The 25781-nt window shown below is 41.2% G+C and overlaps 2 protein-coding genes and 2 long non-coding RNA genes across 14 annotated transcripts in view; 2 read left to right on the forward strand and 2 right to left on the reverse strand.

Moving 5' to 3' along the window:
* Nucleotides 1-12786, forward strand: part of WDR17 (WD repeat domain 17) — a 53054-nt gene extending 40268 nt beyond the window's left edge. For 6 of the 9 annotated variants that reach the window (XM_079991353.1, XM_079991352.1, XM_079991350.1 and 3 more), the window contains exons 22-30: nt 805-944; nt 3122-3142; nt 5155-5266; nt 6085-6226; nt 6328-6430; nt 7737-7838; nt 10952-11050; nt 11240-11423; nt 11567-12786. In XM_079991353.1, coding sequence (XP_079847479.1) covers nt 805-944; nt 3122-3142; nt 5155-5266; nt 6085-6226; nt 6328-6430; nt 7737-7838; nt 10952-11050; nt 11240-11423; nt 11567-11686 — 1023 coding nt within the window. In that variant the 3' untranslated portion in view covers nt 11687-12786. Of the gene's footprint in view, nt 1-804; nt 945-3121; nt 3143-5154; nt 5304-6084; nt 6227-6327; nt 6431-7736; nt 7839-10951; nt 11051-11239; nt 11424-11566 lie in introns of those variants that run through there. The other 3 variants (XM_079991348.1, XR_013842581.1, XR_013842582.1) reach the window with 3 other exon arrangements.
* Nucleotides 12787-13911: 1125 nt separating this feature from the next.
* SPATA4 (spermatogenesis associated 4) lies at nt 13912-24777 on the reverse strand. 2 transcript variants are annotated; one of them, XM_079991450.1, is made up of 6 exons: nt 24577-24777; nt 21487-21563; nt 20872-20990; nt 17216-17436; nt 16494-16607; nt 13912-15687 (listed from the first exon to the last, which is right to left on the reverse strand). In XM_079991450.1, the coding sequence occupies exons 1-6, from the start codon at nt 24713-24715 to the stop codon at nt 15560-15562; spliced, it is 798 nt and encodes a 265-aa protein (XP_079847576.1). In that variant the 5' UTR covers nt 24716-24777; the 3' UTR covers nt 13912-15559. The 2 variants fall into 2 exon arrangements, with proteins under 2 accessions (XP_079847576.1, XP_079847575.1); XM_079991449.1 differs by having other exon boundaries at nt 21487-21616; nt 24573-24776.
* On the reverse strand, nt 22036-24120 carry LOC307224556. The gene is made up of 2 exons (XR_013842647.1): nt 23981-24120; nt 22036-23605 (listed from the first exon to the last, which is right to left on the reverse strand). It is a non-coding gene; the product is annotated as an uncharacterized lncRNA (long non-coding RNA).
* Nucleotides 24002-25781, forward strand: part of LOC307224558 — a 34550-nt gene continuing 32770 nt past the window's right edge. For both annotated transcript variants that reach the window (XR_013842649.1, XR_013842650.1), the window contains exon 1: nt 24002-24142. This is a non-coding gene — a long non-coding RNA (uncharacterized lncRNA). The remainder of the gene's footprint in view (nt 24143-25781) is intronic.

A 25781-nucleotide genomic window follows, 5' to 3' on the forward strand; every position in this document is an offset into this window, starting at 1 on the left:
TCCCTAAAATGTAGGTAGTGTTGATAGTTAAGAAACATCAGCTCCTGGTGGATAGTAATTTCTCCCCTGTCACATCCCCCCTTAGTCCATATCTAAGAGCCAAGCCTGCATCAAAGCCAGATTTCCAGTTTGCTAGGCCCAAATTCATAAGTAACTCTAAGCTTTGCCTCTTTCCAAAGTGTTGATTTTCAAAAGGTCTTTTCCAATTGCACTCTTCCCCTTGAGAAATGATACCTGTGAGAGTGGAAAGACAGCACACACAGGCTAAAGATCCTATTCCCATTCTCCTTAACAATCTCTTAAAGGGAAACCCTTCCTTAATGGACAAATAACTATTCTGGTGGCCATTACCTTCCATTGTGGATAAACCCTCTGCAGGGATGGGGAAACATTCTAAAATGGCGTGTCCGGGCGAGAGGAGGTGCTGTGTCGGGCCACAACCGCCACTCACTGGCAAGACGGTGGGTGGCCATTGTGAGATCTTTAGATGCTTTTCATATTGGGAAGGTTGGATGAGTTACAGAAATTCCTGTTTATTCTAAATTTTCTAGAAGTTGGCAATAGCTTGGGTTGACGTGTCTCTTCTATTTAAAATAGTAATTCACTTTTAGCTGGTTTGCTTATAGACAAAATATTGCTTACAGTGATATAAAGTAAAGCAGGTCAAACCATGAGTCTTGTTCATTAATGCATGTTTTTGTCACTCTTTAATGTAGCATTGGAAAGTAAATATTTTACAATGCTGGTCTCAATGAATCCTAAGTGTTTGTGATGCTTAATGATATGATTTTCTTATTGAGCAAGCTTGCCATGGCAAACCTGATTCGTGGAAATGAATTGGAATTGGCTGTCAGTGTGGGTACTGTCTTAGGAGAATGTGCAGCACAAGCAACACAATATGCGCTAGAGTTACTAGCAAGAAAATGTATGACTATAACAACATGGTAAGAACTTCTTACTCCAAAGAATGTTTCACTCTAACAAACCTTGGACACTTTTATAGAACACCAGAGTCTCATATTTTGAAAACAGCAACAACAACTTTGAGGAACCTTTGGTTTTTTTTATCCAGAAGAAACTATTAAAAAGTAAAACTCAACTACAGTAGCATATTATGAACAAACTCCAATGTTCTTAGAACAGAAAAATGCCATATAAAATTAGCAAGACCAAGTCAATAGTTTTTCATTTGGCTAGTACCAAGTGCTTCCATATTGCAGGAGTAATAACTACCGTATCAGTAGGCAGGGTAGATTTCTGAGACAGTTCTAGGATTTGTGCTCTGCTTGAGTGACTAAAGTGCACCAGGAGCATGCTTGTGTGTGTCCGCATTTGTCTTTACCACCTTTGTGATTCCACCTCGGTTAGAATCAGTTCTTCTAAGTACCTTTTGAGCTTATTTTTTCAATCCACAAACATTAAAACTACATCTCACAGATTGAATGCCCCGTGCATAAAATGGACATATGACTAAGTTGCAGCAAGTACAGATTGCTAGTGCGCACACAATAATCTATGTTGATTTTCTGACCCATGTGGCTGATTTGACAGATAATCCATGAGGGAATAAATCTGCACACATTGAAATGAGCCGAAAGGGTGGGGTGGGAATCGTCCCCTAATCCTCAGCTTAGATTCAGATAATGTGAAGAAATCCAGGATAGTTCGTTTCAAATTTGGGGTGATGTTTTGCTTTTCTCCTTTCATTTTACTTTGCATATCCAAGCAAAGTGTTATGGGATAACTATTAGCCTCATGGTTTTGATAAGGGTTGGAAGAAAATAGTTACTTTGGATTGTGGCTTATGTCAGGAGTGCAATTTTAACAGAGCTCATTTTTTTCTGTGACTAAATGATAGTGTCCAAAATCTGTTCTTAATTTCAAGAACACTTGTCTTGCATATAGCTGCTAGACATAAGTGGATGAGAGAAATGTATTGGCAGTTGCCACTTTATGGGAGGGGATGTGAAAAGGGACACCCCACCCCCGTCCTCTAAGTTTAGCAATTGCTCCGTCTTCTCCAGCCATAACAAAGTCTTGGAGATTGCCTTTCTGCAGTGGCGTAGCGTGGGTTGTCAGCACCTGGGGCAAGGCAAGTAATTTGCACCCCCTAACCCTGGATTTGCGCCCCCTAACCCTAACCCTATCCCTAACCCTAACCCCCAGATGTTGCGCCCAGTGCGGCCGGCCCCCCCTGCACCCCCCATGCTACGCCACTGCCTTTCTGTGCTCATTTATGTTTCTCAGCTCCTTGGCAAACAAATAAAATGAAAGAGGAAGGTGCAGAAAAGTAGAGGCCCACAGTTGTTTTAAGGTATGTACAGGAGAGGCCAAAGGGAAACAAAATATAAGCAAAAATCAGGTGGTGTTGCCCATGACCCACACTGCACCAAAATTAACTTTGGTGAGGACAGCAGTATGTGTTGCACTTTCTGTGATGGCATGCTGTAACCTTCCTGAGTATAACTGCATACTGAGATGACTGTGGAGCTTATAGCTAAGCCTTTCTACTCCTTGCAAAATCATATGCTTGTGGAATCCAATCATACAAACCAGAGTTTGTATGATTGGATTCCACAAGCACAATGAATTCACAATCCAACTTCTTGCAAGCACTCGCAGCTTTATCCTTTGCTTCCCATTTAAGAGAACGTAAAGCTTTTAGCATATTGCTTTCCGAGTCAATAGAGCTTTTTTCTTTTGCAGCTTGGGTGATAACCACTACTAGCCATACTCTCAGTAAATCGAATAAAATCAGTTGATTTAAGTTATTCAAGTTATTCTCAGTATTATATTTCCCATAGATGGTAAAATCTGAAATAAAATCATGACCAAGAAAATGAATATTGGAATTCATTATTGCCTAAAGCTTTGCGATTTGGGTAATGTTTTGTTAACGGTAGGATTGTTTTTACATAAAAAGTCAAAAGATAGTTAACATGGGATACATAAAATTGCAGTTTGCATGTTGCATGTAGTAGAAGCAGAATAAGAATTTGGAGCTTTCGGTTCCTTTCCCTGCTTTTTTTAAAAAAATCCCAGCCTCTCACCATTTGTCCTGTGTGTGTCTAGTATATGAATACTGTTTTTGTCTGTTACATTTTGAATATCTTTGTTTTAGCTTTCCATCACCTGGATACAGGTACTTTCTTTTCTCTAGAAGGACATTCTAATCTATCCTCTGCAAAGCATGACATTTCGGGTTAGACTGAAAAGAAAATCCTTCATCCTCTGCTGGCTTTTCTAATAGAACAAAATACTTTGCATGATAAGTAGAACAGACTGGCTGAAAAGAAACATAATGGGTTATTGATGAGAATTCAGCCTGTAAGAACAGAAAGTAAGGGCATATCCTTAAGATATCCCTCTTGTCCCATGCCTTCACGAAGCAGAACATTTGCAGTTCTGACAATTTGATCTTGATACTATACTAGCACATAAGAACTGAGGTTAGTGATTCAACAGCTGTGGTGTTTGAATGCTTAATATTATGCCGGCATTGCAGCCGTGTTAATGGCAACACTGGAGATTGGTTCCAATATTTAGGTTTTCCTAAAACCCTTCTTTGGGCAACTGTTTCTTGAAAGTTGATGGCTGCCTTGCCAGCCAAGCAATAGAAGGATCATAATCTATCCTAAGTGAACATTTATTTGGGCGTATGCATATGTACAAATTGGTATACATACTTGCCAACTATTTCTTGGAGCGCAGATGGCAAATAGCTTTCTATAGAAGCACTCCTCCAGTACTTAAAATATAATCCCATGGGGAGCAGTACTCAATAAACAAAGCAGTTGCTAGTCATACACCTGAGGTTCTTCGTGCATGCAAGGTTCTGGTATATGAAGATGCAGAATTTCCCCCTTGATAGTGTCATGGATAACACAATGTGCACATTCTCATTTTGTGTATGGAGATTTCCTGATACAGAATGGTGAATGATGGATTCCTTTGGATTTTCATCATTCCTGACTATTGGCCATTTTGGTTAGGAGCTGGAGTCCAACAGCATCTGGGAGGCCACATGTTGCCCATCCCTTCACTGTGGTAACAACTTGTTAAGCTCATATACTATTGACTATATAATGCACACCATCTACAGTGAACTAAGACAGCTTGATAGCAGCAATATTTCTGGAGTTGCAAGATGTATTTTCTAAGAGGTCACAGACTGCCTATAATTAGGGGTGCCCAAACTTTTTTCAAAGAGGGACAGAATTGATGAAGTGAACATGCGTGAGGGCCGAACACAGTTGTTGAGCTTTTTGTTGTTGAGCTTTTTTTTTTTTTGGATTGAAGTTGCTGAGCATTTTTTTAGGATTTTAGCCCAGGACATATACTGTCATGGGGGCCAGATTAAATCGACCGGCAGGCTGGATTAGGCCCCCGAAACGGACTTTGGACATGCCTGGCCTATATAGTTGCTGAAAATGGAATAAACTTAGTAGCTGTTTAATTTTTTAAAAATGGTACTGAAAGATGTGGTTTTGATCTTGAAAGATAAATCTACCTGAATTAGATTTTTGTTGTTGTTCATAGAATTGTATTTTATGACTTCACCAAAGCATGTCCAAATTACCTGAAGTATTCATACATAGCTGTTTGCTATCCTAGGGATCTGAAAATGGTAATTTGATAGTGGCCCAAGCATGAGAGAAGGAGAGTAGAAGCTTCTGCTTTCACTTTAGAACAAACCACAGTTCTCTGTAATGACCAAACAGAAGCAGCAGTTTGTTCTAGTGGTCATTTGTTTTGTTAAGTGACTTTCGTCAGAACACACCACAGTTCCTCAAGCTCAATGCATTGTGAAACTGTGGTTTGTTGGAAAGTAGGAAGCTTTTTCACTTCCCCATCTTGAGGCTTGCTGCTGGTCACCCAAATCATGGTTTAGGTGATAATCTGAGTCAGGACTGTGTACATCCGTTTTACAACTGCATTAAAAGCTCTTGAGCTCATTGTTAGTATGCAGTATCTTCTACGTTACCACACTCTCTTCCAGAGCTGTCCGCTGCATAAAAGTAGCTTCACCTCACCTACAGTTTCACAGCCAGTTAAGAGAGGAATGGGAGCAGAACAAGTAATCTTAATTCTAGCATTGCTCACTGCCACCTTTTCACATTGCTAAATAACTGTGGCATGTTTGTCTTTTCACAGGGATTTAGCAGCAGATCTTCTTATGATGATCCCCAATAATGAGCTACAGTTAGTAAAGCTTTGTGCTTTCTATCCTGGATGCACAGCAGAGATAAATGACCTACATGAAAAGGTACACTTAAGAGGTCAACTGTCTCTTAACCATTTATGTGAGTAGCAGAAGAAGTTTTATGTTAATTTGTTAATACCTAGATACATTTATTTTAGGATTCTTCCTATTAGAGTGCACTATAATCACAATCCTCTATGTTATTTATTACCTTTACTTTTTTTAAAAAAATATTTGCTATCCAAGTCCTGTATGCACAGGAAGAAGCAGTCATTTCCTGTTGGACATACCAATAATTTTTCTTGCGGATGGCAATAGAAAGTATCTCTACAGATGAAGCTTAGTGTGCATAACTGAGCTGTTGATCTGTGGCCTTATTATAGTATTAAGATATCTACATCAGCTTGAAAAGTAGGTTTACATGGAATACTCTTTTCTGATGGAAAGGATACTATAGATTTAGCTGTGTGTACAATGAGTGAAGTCCGGTTTTGTTCAGGCTTGATGCTGCAATGCAGAGGTGTGCTGCAGGACTTAACAGAGCCCTGTTTTCCTATCCCAGTGTAAGGATGTATGTATGTGCAAGGGCATTATGGTGAATGAGAAGTCTGGACATACATCCCCTATGTATGCCACGCAGATTACTTGTACTCTGGAGCATAAATAATGTGCCTAGTGCAAAGACAACGGCCTCAGGATACACAAATTGCACACAGACTTTCCATTCCTTGTAATGTTCCTTTGCACTGCCTGGGAAAGAAACTGGTTTTAAGTTGTGGGGAGCATTTCATGTTGGACACTGCACCCATTCTTGTGCAAAACCCCAGCTTCCTGTACAAATACTGTCATAAATGTTGTTTTGTAAATGTTTTGTTTTTCAGTGCAGCCTACCAGATGTAGAAGAATGTATGCAGTTAGCAGAGACAGCTCAGGAGGAAGGAAATATATTTGAATCAATAAAGTATTATTTGTTAACTATAGAACCAGAAAAAGCACTTCCAATAGGCATTCATTATGTGAAAGGTAGGCTTCTTAATGAGTCAGAAAATCTAAAAGATTAATATTTGCTTGGTTTTTCCGTTCTTCAACACTTTAAACTTTTCTTCTCCTTTTGTGTTTGACAGAACAAATCAGTAGTTCAGAGTGGACCTTGGACTCAGTCTGTCCATTTCTTGATCTTCTAAGCTATATCCGGACAGAAAAGTTGTTACTTCATAAATGTAGTGAGTAAGTATGCTTTGTGAAAGTTGTGAAATTAAATCTGAGCTATTTCTATGGTTAGACTTTATTTACCCCTGTGCCCTCCATTGCCAGTACGTCTTAAATAGCCCCAGCACAACTAAGCTGAAGAGAAATAAAGTAAAACCAGAGCTGACCATTTTAAACAGATGAACATAGGACGATTTTAGATGAGTTCATGTATAATAATAAACAGATTCTGTTTTTTGTAGAAGTGCAGTTGAGTTCTGCAGTGTTTTATTCTAGAGCATGTTGAGGTCAGATCTTCACCTCATTATAAAGAATACTTATGGTAAAAAATGCATTTTTCTGCAAGCATTTTTTTTAAAACCATGTATTCTGTAAACATGGGATATTGCCGGTTTTTGCTGGCTTTAGATATGCTTCTGGGTTGTTCCTTTGGAGATATTCCCTGTGCTAGATGTTTTTTAGATTTCGGCTTTGCTCCGGCCTAGCATCAGCAGTTGGGTGTCCATCACTTGTCTGACCTGGCTGTACCACCAATTACTGCCCTCATCACTGGTAGGGGCAGACTTTGGTAATACTTCCTAATGGGCTGCCCTGGTGAGCCCAAAATTTGGCACCCCAAAATGGATCTTCTCAATTATGAATCTTCTAAATTCTGTGCCCTGGGCCCTGTGCAAGGAGAACCACCCACACTGCCCTAAATCCAGTGCTGTCCCTGGGCCGCCAGGCTGTCCTTTCAGTGATGAGTAGGTGAACAGTTGCCAAGATCTGCTCCCATCTGCAGTGGCCACCCACCACTTTAATTTGCCCAAAATGTAATACCCTGGTTCTCATTCATAAGTGACATCTCCACTTGCCCAGTGCTAAACTGTTACCCTAAGTGGCAGCACCACTGGAGAAAAGTGTGTGAGAGAAGTGGAGGAGAAAGGGTATGGGGAGGTATGGGGAGCAAAAGCCCCCTTAAGTTTGGAGCTGGCATTGCTTTTGCTGTTTTGTTTTGTTATTGTTTTATTATGTTTTAAACATGTTAATTTACTGCTTTGAAAGAGAGTATGGGTTTTATCCAGAGTTGTCCATGTGGATGTGGAACAGACTTCCACTTAAGCGGTGGGACTTCAACATCATCTCCTCTCCACTGCAGTTCTCCTCAGAATCTGCTCCAAATGATTGGGGGGGGGGTGGCAGCTCTGGAGTAGATTTTGGGGCCACCTGAGGAAGGAGAGAAGGTCCCATTGCTCAATAGTAAACAAGTTTTATGTCTATGATCTTCTTTCATAATGACTGGGCAAAATAATGGAAGCACTTATTAATGTTCTTCTATTTTCAGATTTAGAAATGAGTTGTTAATATTGTGTGGTTACATTGGTGCATTACTGGCTATTAGAAGACAGTACACTAGCATTGTGCCAGCACTTTATGAATATACAAGGTAATTCTTTATTAAATAATAGTTGCATCCATTGGGATTATGATGGATTTGATTGTTTCCTTTCCTCCAATGCTGTCAATTATTACTTATGATGTTCCTTGGCACTTGAATAGTGATTAATCCCTTTGAAATTGGCTTAGTCTTTGTAAAATCTAATTTCTCAGCTGCCTTGATTTACTTGGCATATAACATGGGAACCACAAATACTGTTTCAAAGGGACATTGGGATTTTCTAGCGTAATGTTCCAAATGGGTTTTATTTTGTAAATCGATACAAGGTAAAGAAATAAGAAATACTAATGAGAGATAGCTTCTATTTTTTTATAGCAAAGATGAACTAAACATATGGATGTGGTAGCCTTAACAATTATTATTAGTTTTTTTGGCATAGGTTATATGTAATACTTTAGGGGTTAGAGCAGGGGTCTGCAACGTTTTTTCAGGCCAGGCCGGTCCACTCCCCGGCAGACCTCTCGGTGGGCCGGAGCGTGTGTGCCCATGCATGCCTGTGCGTGCACTCAAGCTATTTCTGGGTTGGAAGAGCACCGGAAATAACGTGTGCACATGCGCATGGGCGCTCCTCCCTCCCGGAAGTGCGCTGGAAATAGTGTGTACGTATGCGTACAGGCACTCCGGGTGAGGAGTGCGCGTGCGCACACACTATTTCGGGCACTCTTTTGACCCAGAAGCCAGTTCCTGTGGCGAGAAAAAAAATGGCGCCATGAAAAAAAGAGCACAGAATCCCCACGCCTATCCATGGAATGGCCTTGGGCCGGTTCCAGGAAGCTCATGGGCTGGAACCAGCCCATGGGCCTTAGGTTGCCAACCTTTGGGTTAGAGTGTTAAATCTGATGGAATGGGCCAGGGCTTGACAACACTAGCCAGGGCTAGTGTTCTCCAGGTGTTTTGGACTACAATTCCCATCATCCCTAGCCTACAGTAATGCCAGATGTATCTAGAGCACTACTTAGTTGTATTTTATTGGATTTATTTCAAAAATTGTGAATCTAGTATGTGGATAAGGAGCTTCAAGGAATGTAGCCTGCTGCATGTTTCTTCAATCTTTCCCTTCCTGCCTCCATAGCAGCTATAAGCAGGAAAGAGTTGATCAACTTGGTTTAGGAGGTAATTGCGCGCCCAGTCGCAGAGAACCTAGCTGCCATTATTGCCTCCTTGCAAGCATGGTGGTCTTGACTGCCTTGAAGGTGGTGGTTGTGAGACTGCTTTGAAAATCTCAGATTGTGCTAAATATAGCACAGTTGGTAGAGCATGAGACTCTTAATCTCAGGGTCGTGGGTTCGAGCCCCATGTTGGTTTGGACTACATGGCCCTCATGGTCCCTTCCAATTCTATGATTGGCAGGTTGCAAATATACCTTTCTTGTGCGAAGTGTGGTGTTTACCATACAACCCAGACAATCCACATCAATTTCAGTCTGGCTTCAGACCTGGGTTTTGCCCCCAAACTACCTTCATCTCTATGATTGAGGAATGCCAAGATGGCAGATGGAGACCTTTCTAATTCTCCTGGACTTCTCAATGACTTTGGATATGATTGATCATGGCATCTTTCTAGACTGGTGATTGGGGGATAGTGCAGTTCAGTACTTGTGTTCTGTTCTGGACTGTCATTTCCAGCAGGACTTATGCTATGGTGTGCCACAGGGCTCCATTTTGTCCCTGTGCTGTACATGAAAATGCTGAGGGAGAATATCTGGAGAAATGGAGTGAGGGGTCATCACTATGCAGATGACAGCCAACTCTATTTCTCCTTTTCATCAGATTTTGATGAGGCTGTTGAGATGCTGAAATGATGTGTGGAATCAGTAAAGGACTGGATAAGGACCAAGAAGTTGAAATTTAGACAAGAAAGAGGTTCTGCTGGTGGATGGTTCATCTGGTTTGGGAGATGCTATTCAGTGTGATTTGGGTTGCATTTTCCCTAAAGGATTAGGTTTGCAGCTTTTGGGTGCTTCTAGAACTGGACTTTAGAGGTCCAAATAGTTTCACTTGCTAAGGGAGGTGTGTCAGCTATCACCCCTCTGGTCAAAGAGCCTAGACACAATCCAGTATTATATCTCAGTTAGACATTGTATGTGAGACTGTATGAGTCATTGTATGTGAGACTGTCTTTGAAAACTATTTGGAAACTTCAGGTAGTCCAAAATGATGCACCAAAATTACCAAGACTGGTTGATTGGAAGACATCTAGCCAGTTTTAAAACTATTAAGGATAATGGTCTGTTTCTGAGCAGAATGCAAAGTGCTGGCTGGGACTTACCTTTAAAGTACGTGCATGGCTTGAGAGCCCCAGGTACCTGGAACAGCCCTTTCTTTTATATGAACTTCCCTGGGTATTAAAATTTCCAAGGGCCTTTCTCCATGTCTCCTTGCCTTACTTCTGGAGGTGAGCAGAGATAGGGCCTCCTCCGTGGTAGCTTTAAACCTTCTCCAAGATATACTCACCTGGCCCCAGTCTGATTTTTTTTTCATACCATTTTTTTAATCTTATTTGCTCAGGCCTTTCAGTTTTGTTAGTTTTATCCTTTAAAAGCTGCTAGCTTTTAAATAAATTTCATTGGTTTTATTATTTGTGTCTTAAATTCTTGTGAGCTGCTCTGGAACTCTGTACAAAGGAGAGGGATATTGTATTAAATACCTGGAAGATTGACTTCCATGGTGGTCCTGTTTACAATTCAACCAGGCCATCAACAGCAGGTATTTTTCATAAAAGTCTCTGAGACTGAACTGATTTCAAGGACTTATAGAGGATATGAAACAAAAGGGTAGGCAGGTGATTCTTCACTCACACTAAAGCCTGCTGATTGTGACATAATGTGTTTTTCAAAACTGGTGAAAGTAGTTATATCTTCCAAGTGCTCTCAGATGGAACTGGGGAGAGGGGCTGACGAGGCTTGTTCATTTGTTGTAATTTTTTGTGTAATATATATATATGATTCATTGCTGCCTGCCAGAAACCTTCCATATGGGGTGAGAAAGCAGTCTGTATAATTTGTATGCAGTTTTTAAATGTTTGTTCAGATTGCCCAATTGTATAGAGCTAGAATTTGTCATATGCTTTCAAAACTTCTGTTACATTGCATTCTTTTCCAGCCAGCTTTTAAAAAGACGGGAGGTGTGTGTACCCCTGAAAATTGAACAACTCTCTGAGGAACTAGATGCTTGGAGAGCTTGTACTCAATCACTAAACAAGTAGGTGTACAATGACCATAATAGAATTTTAGATGATTTGAATTTGTGATCTTTTGTCTTTTAGTAGAGGACAAATGTATCAGAAATTCTGTTAACTTTTAGATGCTTTTTTAAAATAAATAAAAATCTTGTTTATATGTTTCAAGTCAAGAAAACTATTGCAAATAATGATATATATTTCTCACACAGATCTGCTGATGAATTGCCCCCTACACCCCCATCTGAATTGCAACAAGAGATATATGCAACACTGACGTCTCGAATAAAAGAGGAACCTCTGAAAGTAACAATTGGACCAGATTACGTTACAGGCTCTAACCTTCCTAGTCATTCAGATGTTCACATCTCTTGCTTGACAGGATTAAGGATACAGGTATTTCTTAGTGGAGCTGTATTACATTTAGGAGAAGTTTGAAAGTATTAACTTCTGCCACAATTGCTCTCTCTCAAGAGTACTGTATTTTTTTAATGTGTAATATTTTGCTTCCCTCCCCCCATACTTCTTACATCCAACAGGGTCCAGTGTTTTTCCTTGAAGATGGAAAATCCACAATTTCACTCAACGATGCGTTAATGTGGGCAAAAGTGAACCCTTTCTCTCCACTGGGTACAGGAATACGGCTCAACCCATTCTAACAAAAGAACATAAGAACTCACTTTTACTGAAAACAGCTAATATGCTGGTTGCTATCATTTTATATTTATTAGCTGGAGGATTTGAAGTTGAATCCCACTTGAAGGATAGTTTTATGTAAATTTAATTTTATATTAATTTTGATAATCCAAAGAGTCATGTATATCATTGGTAGCCATGGACTTTTGAGAATAGATTAAAATGTTGTTTCTGTGGACAAACATGTGAAGCATGTAGAGAAGTATCTGCACTCTATTAAGTTGCAAGGATAGCACAAATTGAAGCTCATAATTTGAAATGCATTCACATGTTATTTATGACATTTTGGAGCAGTATGGCTGCTTTTAGAACTAGCAGCTTATGATGGGGAGTATATGCTTCCTATTTTAGGTAAAGTTTGTGTATTTGTATCCTTGTGGTGGAAGCTAAGCACACATCCTACTGAATGCAACATGTTTGCCGTGCAATATCCTCTGAAACGAATGGAGTTTATGCAGCTCTTATGGAGGATGGATTGTATTCTGATAATCTAATAATTTATTCATGCGTAAATTAAATGGTTGTATAGTAAACACAGATTATTGTTTAGCAAGTATTTTGGAATACTTAGTTTTACACTTCAACTGGCATGAGAATCTTTTTTCTTATATTTTGTCAACACTTCTCTTTATTTTAAATGAGTAAGCATATTTCTAAAATTTATTTTCAAAGAAAAATTTGTAAGTAAACTACTTATTGGAATGTACCAAAATACATGATGTAAATTTTAAAGTATTTAATTCCTTTCATTCTAGTGATTGTAAAAATACTGTATTCAGAGGTCCAGATGCCTAAATAAATTGGTATTGTTTCATAAAAAGGGTTTATGCTACTGTTTGTCCTCTTGTTAAAAAACGCAATTATGGCAAAAAAAAAGAGGTGAGAAGTTCTACACCACATGTAAATTAAGTATGCATGTTGGCCTCACTGAATAAACTTTGTGGAGGAACCACTGTGGCTGTTCCTTCATAATACTAGAGACAAGTCCTATGTTTGCAACCACCATTGTTTTTCTACAAAAATATCTTGTTTATGGCCAAAATAAATGTTTACTTGATTTCCAGATTGTGTTTTACAATCCTGCTACAGAGAAGGATCAGGCCAGATTCCTGGTTCAGATATTGTGGACATAGTTAAGTGTGTCCTATGTGATTCAGATGTCTGGAGGTTGTGGCACTGGGAAGGTAGAAAGACATTTGATGAGGACAGGAGTTTTATGAAAAAGGGGTGGATTGGGGATGGGAAAGATTTCATTTACTCTGGACCAAACTGACTAAGAATATGAATTCTTTTGTTAAGGAATCACAATGACTCAGCAGTACAGCACATGCTTTGCATGCAGAAGGTACCAGGCCCAATTTCCAGGTAGGGTTGGGAGAGATACTGTCTGAAATCCTGGAGAGCTGCAGCAGCCAGTCACTGTAGACAATATTGAGTCAGTGGTCTTAACTTTGTATAAGGCAGATTCCTGTGTTAATAAAACAAGAGTTTTAACTGAAGGCAGGGAGTGAACGAGAGTACTTGAAATTTTCACTTGTTCCTACCAGGGAAGGGTACACTTTTCTACTAGGACCCAGGCTGCAACCCCAGTATCGTGAGGTGAACAAAGTGATGAATAAAATGTTGGCCAAGCTTGAAGAAATTTATGGAACTAGATTTCCCTCTGTAGCTATTCTCCAGATTTTATGAAATTTTCTGGAGCCAATCAGTAACAATGTTAGAGCAGAACAAGCAGTGAGATGCTGTCCCAAAGCCCTGCTCTGGAACAGGAAGTATGTATTTCTGCAGTTAAACTAGAACTTTAAGAGTGTAAGAAATAAAAACTTGTGCTTGCTTGTGTGGCAGTTTCAAAAACTATCAGTCCCAATTGTCTAGGCAAGGAAGATGGACAAAGCATCATAAAGAACTTGAGGCCAATGGAAGCCCGTGTTGGTGGTAGGATTTATAGGTCTAGAATATATGATAGTGAATGTCCAGTGCACAGACAATAATTCCATGTCTGGCTATAAATACAGATCAAGCAGCCAGAACTGTAAGAAGGTTAAAAAGAGAAGTTAAGCTAAATGAAAGAGCCAATCCTTCAGTTCAAAACAGACAAGAACTTTCTATAGCCTGGTTTGGGTAATATACCAACTAGGGAAGTAAATAAACACAACAAAGATGAAAATGATTTCAATATAGGGACCAGTCACTTCTAGTTAATCTATTTATTGCATATTCATCCTTATTTGTTCACAAGGTTAGACATTGTGTCACACAAACATTATCGTACACTGTCTAGTGCATTTCCCCATCGCTAAAGTCTGATTCTGGGGGCAAAGTTGGTCTGTTGTACAAGACCTCCCAACCAGCTTTAATTGTGCAACCTAAATTTGTAACCTAAATTTATTGGTTTGTGATGGAACCCTGCCTTAAGCTAGTGACTACCTGATTAAGAAAAACTGTCAGATGCATATGGTCATGTCATTAACACTACTATATTCAGTATGTTGTTTACAAAAAAATAGCTATAGCAGAACTCCTATCTTTCATGTTTGTTGAAATGTCTGAGCTTGTAGACTAAAGATATAACAGGTAATTCATGATTTTGCAATGAAAGAGGCCAGAAAAACCAAAGCTGTAAAGTGTGTGGGCACACACAGCTAACTCAACTGCTTGTTACCCCTCACCATCCGGGCCAGCCAGCTCAGAATAAACTCCAGTTTGTCAATGTCCTAAAAATGTGGAACCAAAGACTTAAAAAAAAAAATCATCTTATTCACGTCAAGCTATAAAAGAATAGGTAGTATTTTGTCAAAACAATAGTTAAATTTTACTTTTTTTCTACTTCTGTCCTGTCCCAGCACTGAAGTTAGGAGCACCAACAGGTAGCAAAATGCATTATATCTTCTTAATAATACATGCATATGAGATACATTTAGTTATCACTGTGTTGGACTGAATGGCCCTTCTGCAAATAGAGGCTTTTGGCAGAAGGGTTTGAGATCCAACAGAAGTTCTTACTGAAAAATGCAGGGAGGCTATTTCAACCAGTTTCCCCTTTCTGCTATAGGTCCCCATGCAACCTCTCATATTATTCAACAGAGTCTCTCAAACTCCTTAAAGAATCTTTTCAACGGGCTGTAAGGGTGAGACAAACTCAGCAAAAAAGCAGTCTCTACGCCCTCACAGAGGGGTATCCCATGAAAAGGGTTTCTGCTCACAGAAATTCAGTATCCATATCAATAAACAGAAAATGTTTTCATTACTGAAGTCAGAAAGACCACACAGAAGGAAACTTTAACATTAGAACAAAGTATAGGTGATCTAAGGGGACACACCAAAGTTAGAGTGCAAAAAAATATGTTAAGTACTTAAAATGCTATTGGGAGAAATTCCTTACAGTTAGCGAGGTTGGCTGATTTTAACATTTAATTATGTAAGACATTACTTTCTACCAAGCATTGCTCAAAAGCTTGCTCAGGATTATAGATTTCACCAAAATAAAACATTTTAGATTGTTTTATTTTTAATGCTAGGAAAAATGTTTGAAAATATAAACCCAGCTTGCCCTAAAAATCATGTTTTATTAAACTTGCACCATTACCTATGAATACAAGGGTAGATACACCAGCATTAGAAGAAGTCACTTTTGAGAATCCAATAGTGTAAAAAGCATTGATAATCTGCTTTTCATGTAGCTTATATCTGTGCACCTACCAGATTCCAAGTTTGTATTTACCTCAGCACAAATGCTTTATTGAGCATAGCAGTAAGGCACATGTTCTCCAATATGGTAGCAAAGACTTCATAAGACTTCTGTTGTGTTGAAAAAGAGCTCTCTCAAACTTCTCTAATTACAATTCTTTATGATGGTTTAAGGTGCCAGAATTTAATTCACATCTAAAGGGCATCTCAGCTTGTTTCACTTGGACGGTTTTGAAATGAACACCCGTTTTGCCTCTGATTTCTGTGGATGCTACACCTAAGCAGAAAAAAAGGTCAGTACTTTTACATCCCAACAAATGCAGTTACAAAACAAAGCACTTTTTAAGTGGCATCTTTTAAGAATCCTTTATAAGGCAGGCTTTATCAATCTAAGCTATTCTGAATCTGCTACTGGATCATCTCTGAACTTCACAAAGCTGGCACGATCACAGTTTATTTTTAATTAAATTGACATTGTTTATTAAACTAAGTTATTTTGCACTTTTATCTCATCACGGTGTGAAGATTTTGAGTAATTAATAGACACATTTATCTAAATTTCAACAACAGATTAAGACAGCCAATTAAGTATTTTAATTGGTTGAAAACTTCAGATCAGGGAAACCAATCTGGTGCCCTCTAGATGTTGTTGGACTCCAACTCTCATCAGCTCCAGCCAAAAGGGCGAGAGGTAGGGATGACTGGAGCTATATTCCAGCAATATCTGGAGAGCAACATATTGTGATCACCTTCTTGGATTTATATTTAATAGAGTATATTTGCAGGAAATAGATTTAGAATAGATTTATGACATGAAGCTTAATTTAAAAGAAACCAATAGCCTTCTCCACAATGAAGTTACATTAAAGAGGGAGGGTTATACATTTGAGCAACATAGACATTTGTTTAAACATGCAACCTGGTGTTAAGTTACATTTACTCAAAAGTCCCAATGATTTATTCTCAATTAAATGTTCATAAGATTGCCTTCATGAAAAAATTAATGTACATTTAAATTTGATCAATGGTAATGACATTCAAGTAGTAAGTGTGAGACTTTCAAAAGAGAAAAATAATGCTTACTTGGCACAGGAATAGATTTCTCCTTCTGAATCTTCACTGTACTCACGGAAGGAACTATCATGGAAGGACGACGAATAGCACGCTCCCCCAGCGTTTTTTTAATACCAAACCGTTCTTAAAAACAAAGCAATTTGTTGTGCAAGTACTGCGATTTACACATCACATTTTCAAGATCATTGTCTTTTCAACACGACTTAATACTGATGAAAGGTAAAACCATCCTTCATTAAGGATAAAGAACTACCACCAGAAGATTAATCTGTGTGTGCCACATCAGAATGTGTGGAATAATTTGACGGGGGGAAAGCTTCTATCCCTCAGTGTGGCAAGAAGTGTAGCTACACACTGGCAATATTTCGTATCCCACCTTTCCACTGAACAGTGCTCAAGGCAGCTAACAGAAAACAATGAAAAAACAATCCATTGAAGCAATCTAATACAATGCAATAATTATAAAGTAATAAAAAGGAAAGAAAATTTGCAGAAAGCAACCCAAGGGATGCAAAGAAATAATCAGGTAGCCAAAATTAAATACTCCCTCAATAAAAAGATCATTACAAGGCAGAAAAAATAAATCATAGATGGATCTAGAGTTCCTTAGCCTTCCAGAGAGGAAGCCCTCTTGATGTACCCTGAATAAAGGCAAAACTTACAGTTCATTATTCTTGCATGTAATAGAGAGAAGACATTCAAGAAACATTTTGTCCTCCCAAGCTACTCACCTGGAACTTGCTCCCTCTCAAGCTGCCGTCGCTGCATATGCATATTGATAATGGCATTTACTTTTTGTCTGTTTTTTTGAATATTGGGCTCCACCATTATTTCTGTTAGCTTAATGTTGGTCTTAATAGCCCTTGAAGCAGTTGATCTCGCAACCATTGGTAATTTATCCTGATAATTACTGTCTGTAAAGTCAATCTCTTCATCCTGAATATGTTTTATCCTAATGGGAGAAATTATAATTATTTAGGTATTTGTGTTTGGAATGAAAAAAAAGTTTTGTGACTTCTGTGACAGTTTGAGGCCTTGTGCTGTTACAATGTTGCAAGCCTTTTTTGTCTCGCAGGGGATTGACCTGGCTTGCGTGACGGAGACCTGGGTACGGGAAGGCGAAGTAGTCTCCCTACATGAGATAACACCCCCAGGTTTCTCTGTCCTCCATCAACCGCGGACTGTGGGTCGGGGGGGAGGAGTAGCGTTGTTATTCCGGGAGGATTGCTCTTTCAGAGCTCTGCCATCACCGGCGATCTCCGGCACTGAATGTGTTGGTCTCGTGTGGGGCACCAAGGAGAGCTTGGCTGTCTGGCTGGTGTACCGACCACCCAGCACACCTGCAGCCACCCTGTCAGACCTGCTGGAGGTGGTGGCAGGCTGGGCCTTGGAGTTCCCAAACCTACTGGTTTTGGGAGACTTCAACGTCCATGCCGATGCCGCTCCCTCCTCACAGGCAACACTAGGGCTCTCCCAGGTTGTTTTGGGCCCCACTCATCAAGCAGGCCACACGCTGGATCTGATCTTTGGGGCTGGCATAGATGTGATCATGCTCCCTGCTGTGGAAGTGCCATGGTCTGATCACTACGCTCTGAAAGCCAAGATTGACTTCCCGCTCCTCCCCGGCTCGGGTGGCGAACCTATTTGGGCTTGTCCGCGAAAACTGATGGATCCTGATAGATTCCGACAAGCCTTGCGGAACCCTGCTCCTCCTGGCGACTCATTAGATGACCTTGTTGAAGACTGGAATAACCGGCTCTTGGCAGCCATTGATGAGATTGCGCCTAAGCGCCCTCTGCAACCCCGTCGAAACCGGGCCCCTTGGTTTACTGAGGAGCTCCGGAAAATGAAGCGGGATCTCAGACGGCTAGAGCGAGTATGGCGACGGACTCGTGACGGAGCCTCAAGAACATCTTATAGGACGCTTATGAAAGCCTATGAGATGGCTATGAAAGCGGCTAAGAAATCTTACTTTGCAGCTTCCATTGCATCCGGTAGCTCTCGCCCGGCACAACTTTTTAGAATAATTAGGTCAATAACGTCCTTAGGAGGACAACCAAATTTAAGCACAAATTCGACCCACAGCTGTGAGGCATTCGCGAGTTTTTTTGCGGAGAAAGTCCTATTGCTCCGCCGTGACCTCCCTGCCAATTTAGATACAGTGACTGAACTGGAGGCCCCTCAACTGACTTCAGGTCCAGTGTTGGACCATTTCGATTGGCTACTCCCTACTGATGTGGATAGATTCCTCCAAGTTGGTAGGCCCACCACCTGCCTCCTTGATCCATGCCCGTCTTGGCTGATTAGGGAGTGTCCAGATGTTGCGCGGACCCCCCTGGTTGAAATTATCAATTTGTCCCTTGACACGGGGACATTCCCAGGGGAACTGAAGGAAGCAGTGGTATGTCCACTCTTAAAAAAAACTTCATTAGATCCCTTAGGCCTATCCAATTACCGCCCAGTTTCAAATCTACCATACCTGGGTAAGGTAATTGAGAGAGCGGTTGCTGAACAGCTTGGTAGGTTTCTGGAGGAAACATCGGCATTAGATCCATTTCAGTCCGGTTTCCGTCCTGGTTTTGGGACGGAGACGGCTCTGGTTGCCTTAACAGATGATCTCCGTAGACAACTGGATCGAGGCGGGTCAGGACTGCTGATCCTTTTAGATTTGTCAGCTGCCTTTGACATGGTCGATCATGATCTTCTGGACCACCGCCTCGCAGACGTGGGGATACAGGGCATAGCCCGTAACTGGTTGTGCTCTTTTATCTCTGGTCGGGGACAGAGGGTGGCACTAGGGAGGGAAATGTCGTCGCGCCACTCCTTGGTGTGTGGAGTGCCGCAGGGCGCAATTCTCTCCCCGATGCTTTTTAACATCTTTATGCGCCCCCTTGCCCAGATTATCTGGAGCTTTGGGCTGGGCTGTCACCAATATGCTGATGACACTCAGCTCTATCTGCTGATGGATGGCCACACTGACTCGACCCCGAACACACTGACCAGATGCTTGGAAGCTGTGGCTGGATGGTTTCGTGGGAGCCGATTGAAACTAAATTCTTCGAAGACAGAGGTCCTATGGCTAGGTCGGGATGGCATGGGGATGAGGGACCAACTCCCTTCTCTTGCGGGGGCCCAATTAGTGCCACTGCCTTCCGTTAAGAGTTTGGGTGTAATCCTTGACGCCTCCCTTTCCATGGAGCGCAGGTTACAGCAACAGCCAAGGCGACATTTTTCTACCTTCGCCGCATCAAGCAGTTGGTCCCTTACCTTTCCCGCCCTGACTTGGCCACAGTGATTCATGCGATGGTCATCTCCAGGCTTGACTACTGTAATTCGCTTTACGTGGGGCTGCCCTTGAAGCTGTCCCAGAAACTCCAGCGGGTGCAGAATGCTGCAGCGAGGCTCCTCACGGGGTCTCTGCCATGGGAGCATATTCACCCAGTGCTTTTCAAGCTGCACTGGCTCCCGGTGGAGTACAGGGTCAGATTTAAGGTGCTGCTTTTGACCTTTAAAGCCCTTCACGGCCTAGGACCCTCGTACCTACGGGACCGCCTCTCCTGGTATGCCCCACGGAGAGCCTCAAGGTCCATAAATAACAACACCCTAGTGGTCCCGGGCCCTAAGGAAGTTAGATTGGCTTCGACCAGAGCCAGGGCATTTTCAACTCTGGCTCCAACCTGGTGGAACGCTCTGCCTCATGAGACCAGGGCCCTGCAGGATCTGATTTCTTTCCGCAGGCCTGTAAGACAGAGTTGTTCCACCCTGTCTTTGGCTTGGAGCCAATTTGATTCCCTCCCTCCCTCTCTCTTTTTTTTTCTTCTTTTCCTTCTCCTCCTGCGATGAGGCTACATTTTAATATCTTAATGTTCCATTATTTTAATGTTGTATTTTATTTTTGTTTTTAAGTTTGTAATCATTCATCTTGTTTTTATTATTGCTTGTAAGCCGCTCTGAGCCCGGCCTTGGCTGGGGAGGGCGGGGTATAAATAAAAATTATTATTATTATTATTATTATTATTATTATTATTATTAAGCCTATGTAACAGTAGTTTTTGGTGACAAATTCTGATGCAAGAGAAAGAGACTATCACTTTAAGGTTTTGTTAGACAGGCCTGGATCATGTGCATTCAGTCTGATAGGTAGTTGTAAATGCTATTGAGGGCAATTGCCCCTTTTAATTTCCCCCTTTAGTAAGGAGGAATAAAGATTTTTGGGGGGAATTTATGTTCCACTAATTCTGAAAAAAGTCTAAGACTAGCACTATTTAATAGCTGTTTGATAGAAATAATAAGTTTGTTGATACCAAACCAGGTAGTACAGGTATCATCAATCTTTAGGCATCAACTTGCAACATTCAAATATAATGTTGTTACAAATATAACTCACCGCCTGTTTGTCAGCATTGTATAAATGTCTTGTAGAAATATTTCTGCAGCTCCTGGTTTACAATGAATTGTTCCATCAATTAGCTCTCGGATGGGATGCAGATTTCTTTTTGCAAAGAACTTTAATAAAGGAGGAAGAATTTGTTTCAGATACATTAATTCATTTGAAATCTGCTCTTCTTGAAGGACATGAAAACTGTTTTTTATTCTTATCTAAAATACAATGTAGACTCCAAAATTTTAGCCTCACAGTTTGTATAACATAGTCATGGCAGGTATAAAAATGCAAAGTTTCACTGGGGCCATAGCAAATAAAGAAACATACATCAAAAGTATTTTCTATTTTAAAACCAGCACAAGTAGTTGTGCATTTGAAATACCATTATCATTACATCTTAATATACATGTATGTACATAAGCATCATGCATACCAAAATAATTACAGATTAGGTTGCAATCCTATATCAGTTTACCTGGGAGTAAACCCCACTGAACTGAATGAGACTTGCATCTTAGACATGTATAGCACTGGACTATAAAAATGGGTGAGACAGTAAAGAAGTTCCCATCCTTTTCTCTTTAACATATATTTGAAATTCACTACTACATTAAATACCTTTCCAAGCTGTGACCAGTTGCTGAGTTTCACAGGTAGGGACGTGCCATTTTCAAAGGAACGCATTTGAATGTCTTCTGGGTAATACCAAGAGAATATCTCAGCAATGAGATAGCCATTTGAAAAATCCCTGCTCAAAATGTATAAATAAATACAAGTTCACTATTAGTTACATGCCTTAATTAAAAAGTGGCATTCCCTGGATGGGAAGCCTTTGTTTCATTACCAAATCAATTTTGGAGCTTTCAACCATTACAGTACTTTCTTGTGGAAAGAAAAAATCCCTACCCACTCCCTTCTCATATCCATAAGTCAACAAAACAGCTGTAAGTTCCTCTGCCAGCTGTACAGGTTACATAAATAAAGAAAAAACAAAATAAAAATAAATAAATAAAGAAGAAGGGAGAGGGGAGTCTTCCTGGAAACCAGAGAGAGGTTCTGCTGTAAGGAGTAAACAGCATTAAACAGAAATCAAGAGAATATATTCCTAAACTATCAATAGGTGAAGATACTGAATAAACATGTATTTCTGCAACATAGGATTTAAAAAAAAAAAAAAAAAACTTCTGTTGCTTGTGGCCAATGGAATTCCCAATAATAACCAAAATAATCATATGTGACTTGACAACACTGAAATGCAGGCACAAGAATGTATAATATTACATCAGTGTATACACATTGTTCGCTTGTTAGTATACTAGGGGCTCTACTCACCAATCCTTCCCCCCTTCCGCACATTAACCCCTAGAGCTTCCCTTTTCAACCCCACATATCTACTAAGCTAGCTTTTCACCTTCGCAACCCCATGTCTGAAGTCACCACTATTTGGTCTGTAGGCCCACTTTGTGCCTGTTTTCACTGTCACTTTTATGCCCATGCTCTCTCCTTTTCTACAACCCCTCTTGCGCACAAAACATCACCCTCTCACCTTAGCAACCGCTTTTGTACCCCCATTTTCACTGTCACCTTTTTCCTACTCTTATCTTTAAGATGAATTTAATCTTAAGAGCAAGCCTGTCAATTAGCTCACTCAGAAAAGGCTTAGTTCAGCTGATGGATGGGCATTTATTAATAAAGCACCTTCCAAATTACTGCACTGAATCTGGAACTTATTGAAGACAACACATGGTATCAGGAATGAAATACATTGTGGGAAGATACTATGGAATATTTGAAGGCTCTTCATCCTTTATCGTTCTTATGTGAGACAGAAGACGAATGGAAAAGTGGAAAGTTTAGAACAGACACCCCCCCCCCCTTTCAGTTTGTCTTCTTGCTGTACTAAAACAATAGCAGAAGTTTGTATAAAGAAGAGGTGTTCGGACACTGAGGTGTTTTTTAAAAGTTTTAACAAGGAGAAATAGCAGATGGGTACAACACAGAAGTTAACACCCAAAATTAACAGAGCCCTTCCCAAGTCCTTGCTGTACTCAAACCTTATTTTAACTGCCATGCTCCTTTCACCCAGTGTAACCCCTGCTAACACTGTTCCAGAGCTTTTTAGACATGCATCATTTTGCTACACAGTAATTCAGTTTTACTAGCAAATAGGCAGTTAAACTAACCCCTTTCCAGCGTTGGAAGGAATGCAGGGAACGTATGTGTGTGACACACCGACACACTGCAGCCGACAAACTTGTGTCGTGACAACAGTTAGGAAAGCTCTGCTCAACTCAAATCTATCATTGTTTAAAATTGTCTCTTTCCCTGTTTTCTTCCACCTCTGCTTTATTTAAGCCTCTGTGCTGTTTAAGGCCAGTTTTCCCGTGTCACCCCACCCTTGCTTTACTCAAACTTCTGTAAGTTTAAAACTGCCACTCTCCCCCTTTCACATCTCTTCTCACTGTAACCAAACTACTCCCTCTTCCATTCCTCAGCTGCCTCATGAGAGCTCTCAAATATTCCACAGTACAGTACGTTACTCAAACCTCTTATCATTGCTTAAAACTGCCAGTTCTCCCCTCCCCTCCGCCTTTCAGTGTTTCTCCCTTCTCACTGTCATGCCATGCTCACTACTCTTGTGCAACCTGACTTCACTTTTGCTTGCTGCCTTTATGCAAACCCAGGATTGTGATGCAGCCACTACAATTCCTCCAGTGGGGGCTGCCACCATGAAAGCCTTTTGTTATGTACTGGGTTGAATAGGATCCAAACTGCAGCAGTCTGATTGGCCCTAGAACAATAGGATCCAAAAGGCAGCAGCCTGATTGGTCCTAGAACAATAGGATTCAGAATGCAGCAGTCTGATTGGTCCTAGAACAATGCAGCAGTATGATTGGTTGGCAGGAACTACCCAATCATGCTCCAGATAGAAGTGAATCCACAACCTGATTGGCTTACAGTAGAATTCCAGAATTAGCCAATCATGTGCAGCCCATTGTGTAAATAATGTATATAAAGCAGATACCTTGAGGGGACTTCCATTCATTCCTCCTCACCACTATGAGCTGAATAAAGAGCATGAAATCAGTTTGCGACTCTGAGTATATTTCACCTTTCTTCCTAGGGAAAGAAAGGTATCTTGTGGACCATAATTCTGGACTAAACTTCGCAAGCCCACAGGTTTAATTTTTAAGGAAACCTATTCTCAACGGATAAAGGGGAGGCGGATGCTATCTTACCAGGCGTTGCCAGCAGTGATGACAACAGAACACAGGTGCTTCCCCCCCCCCCCCACTCCCTAAAAGGGCCTCTCTCTCTAGCTCACCGGTTCGCCCAGCCTTCGGTCTGAAAACATTTAATATACACATAGCAAAAACCCCTCCTTCCCCAATGACGGCCTTTGCCACCCGACCCCTCCCCTCCCCCAGAGCCTCCCGTGTTTTCTAGCAAGCGCCCTCACGGCCGGCCTGGCCTTAAGGGGGATTCGTGTGGACAAAGGGCTTCGGTTCAAGCTCCCTCAGAGCTCCGTGGGAGATTTGCAGTCGCTTCTCGCAGGAGGCGAGGTGCCCACACGGGCAAGACAGATGCAGCAAACCAGGCCCCTTCTTCCCGCTGACCCCGAGGCGCGTCTTCAGCCTCCGAGGCGCCCAGGTACGGCGGGAAGTGTCACGGCGGCCAACGTGTGGGAAGGGGGGCGGCCTCACCTACGGAAATGCGTAGGCGAGAAGCTGAGGTCGAGGCTCTGCAGCCAGCGCAGCACCGTCCGAGGCAGTCCCGCGCGCCTCGGGCTGGTGGAGTAGGACATGAGGAGCGGCAGCTTCCCTTCGCGAGCGCCTTCGAGCACCATAACGGCAGTTGCCACGGCAACCGTCGCCGCCGCTCTGTTTTTAAAAAGGAGCACGGCCACGGCGCATGCGTCAGAACGCCTGGGCGCAGGGCTGCTTGTTGCTTGGAAACGCGCGTTCTGCGTCAGAGAAGGGGGGGGGGTTGTTTTGAAATCAACCAAATACACACAAAAACAAAACCACAACACACGAACAACACGCACATACAACCCACCGTTGGTGGTGAAAGACTTGGGATTCTGCTTTTAGAGAAGCTGTTACTCTACCAGATGCTGTTACTCCAGTTCCTAGAAGCCCAGTAGCCAACATGGCCTGTGGAATCAGAGATGGAGGGACTTTACATATACCAGCAAGTTGAAAAAATAATAATTGTATGCAGCCCTTCAACAGAATAGAGTAGTTAACAATATAAACATGCAAAATGCAAACACTAACCCATTGCGCCACTGAAGGCTAGTCTGTAATTTTAATATATGTGTTTATGTAAATACAAATCTCCTTTGTCTGGAGTTTGTGCTGATTTGGGGGGAGGGGGCGAGCCTCCGCAAGTAACAGAAAAAAGACAAGCACCACCAACTAATAAACGTTTAAATTATGAGTGATAACCTATTCAAGATTTCCTGATAGACGTAGTTGCCTTGGTCCCAGGAAAGGGAAATTTTCTGTGCCAGATTTGCTGATAAATGATCCCAAAAGTTCCATGAAACTTAGCTCCAAGTGAGTTAAACTCATGGATTGCTGACTATGAACACAGCACAAACCTAAGGATGCTTGTTTATTTGCTTTGACATTTGGTTAATTGAAAATCCTGGTAACTTCCTAGTCGGTGTGCATACTTTTAAGATTGTATTGTGTGTCCTAGCACATGGTGTTTTTGACACTTGACAACAGCTTACATGCATAACATGTAACATTTATTACTTTCATAATAATAAAACCTCTAAAGAATATGCTAGTTCCACATTCAGATTGCTAGCATCTGTCCCCAGTGGATGCTATTTGTCAAGATTTTATGTCAAGTTTACCACAATTGAGTTCCCCTCCCTCCTGATTTCTGCCATACTGCCC

Source organism: Podarcis cretensis (genome assembly GCF_951804945.1).
Source record: "Podarcis cretensis genome assembly, chromosome: 9".
NCBI classification, from domain to species: domain Eukaryota; kingdom Metazoa; phylum Chordata; class Lepidosauria; order Squamata; family Lacertidae; genus Podarcis; species Podarcis cretensis.

Excerpts from the sequence above, each read along its gene's own strand:
- SPATA4 (XM_079991449.1), bottom strand. The coding sequence starts at position 24,715 with ATGGTGCTCGAAGGCGCTCGCGAAGGGAAGCTGCCGCTCCTCATGTCC. Across the intron at positions 20,991-21,486 it reads ACTGGTCACAGCTTGGAAAG|TTCTTTGCAAAAAGAAATCT; the intron begins GTATTTAATGTA and ends CCTTTATTAAAG. Across the intron at positions 17,437-20,871 it reads ACAATGCTGACAAACAGGCG|GATAAAACATATTCAGGATG; the intron begins GTGAGTTATATT and ends TTCTCCCATTAG.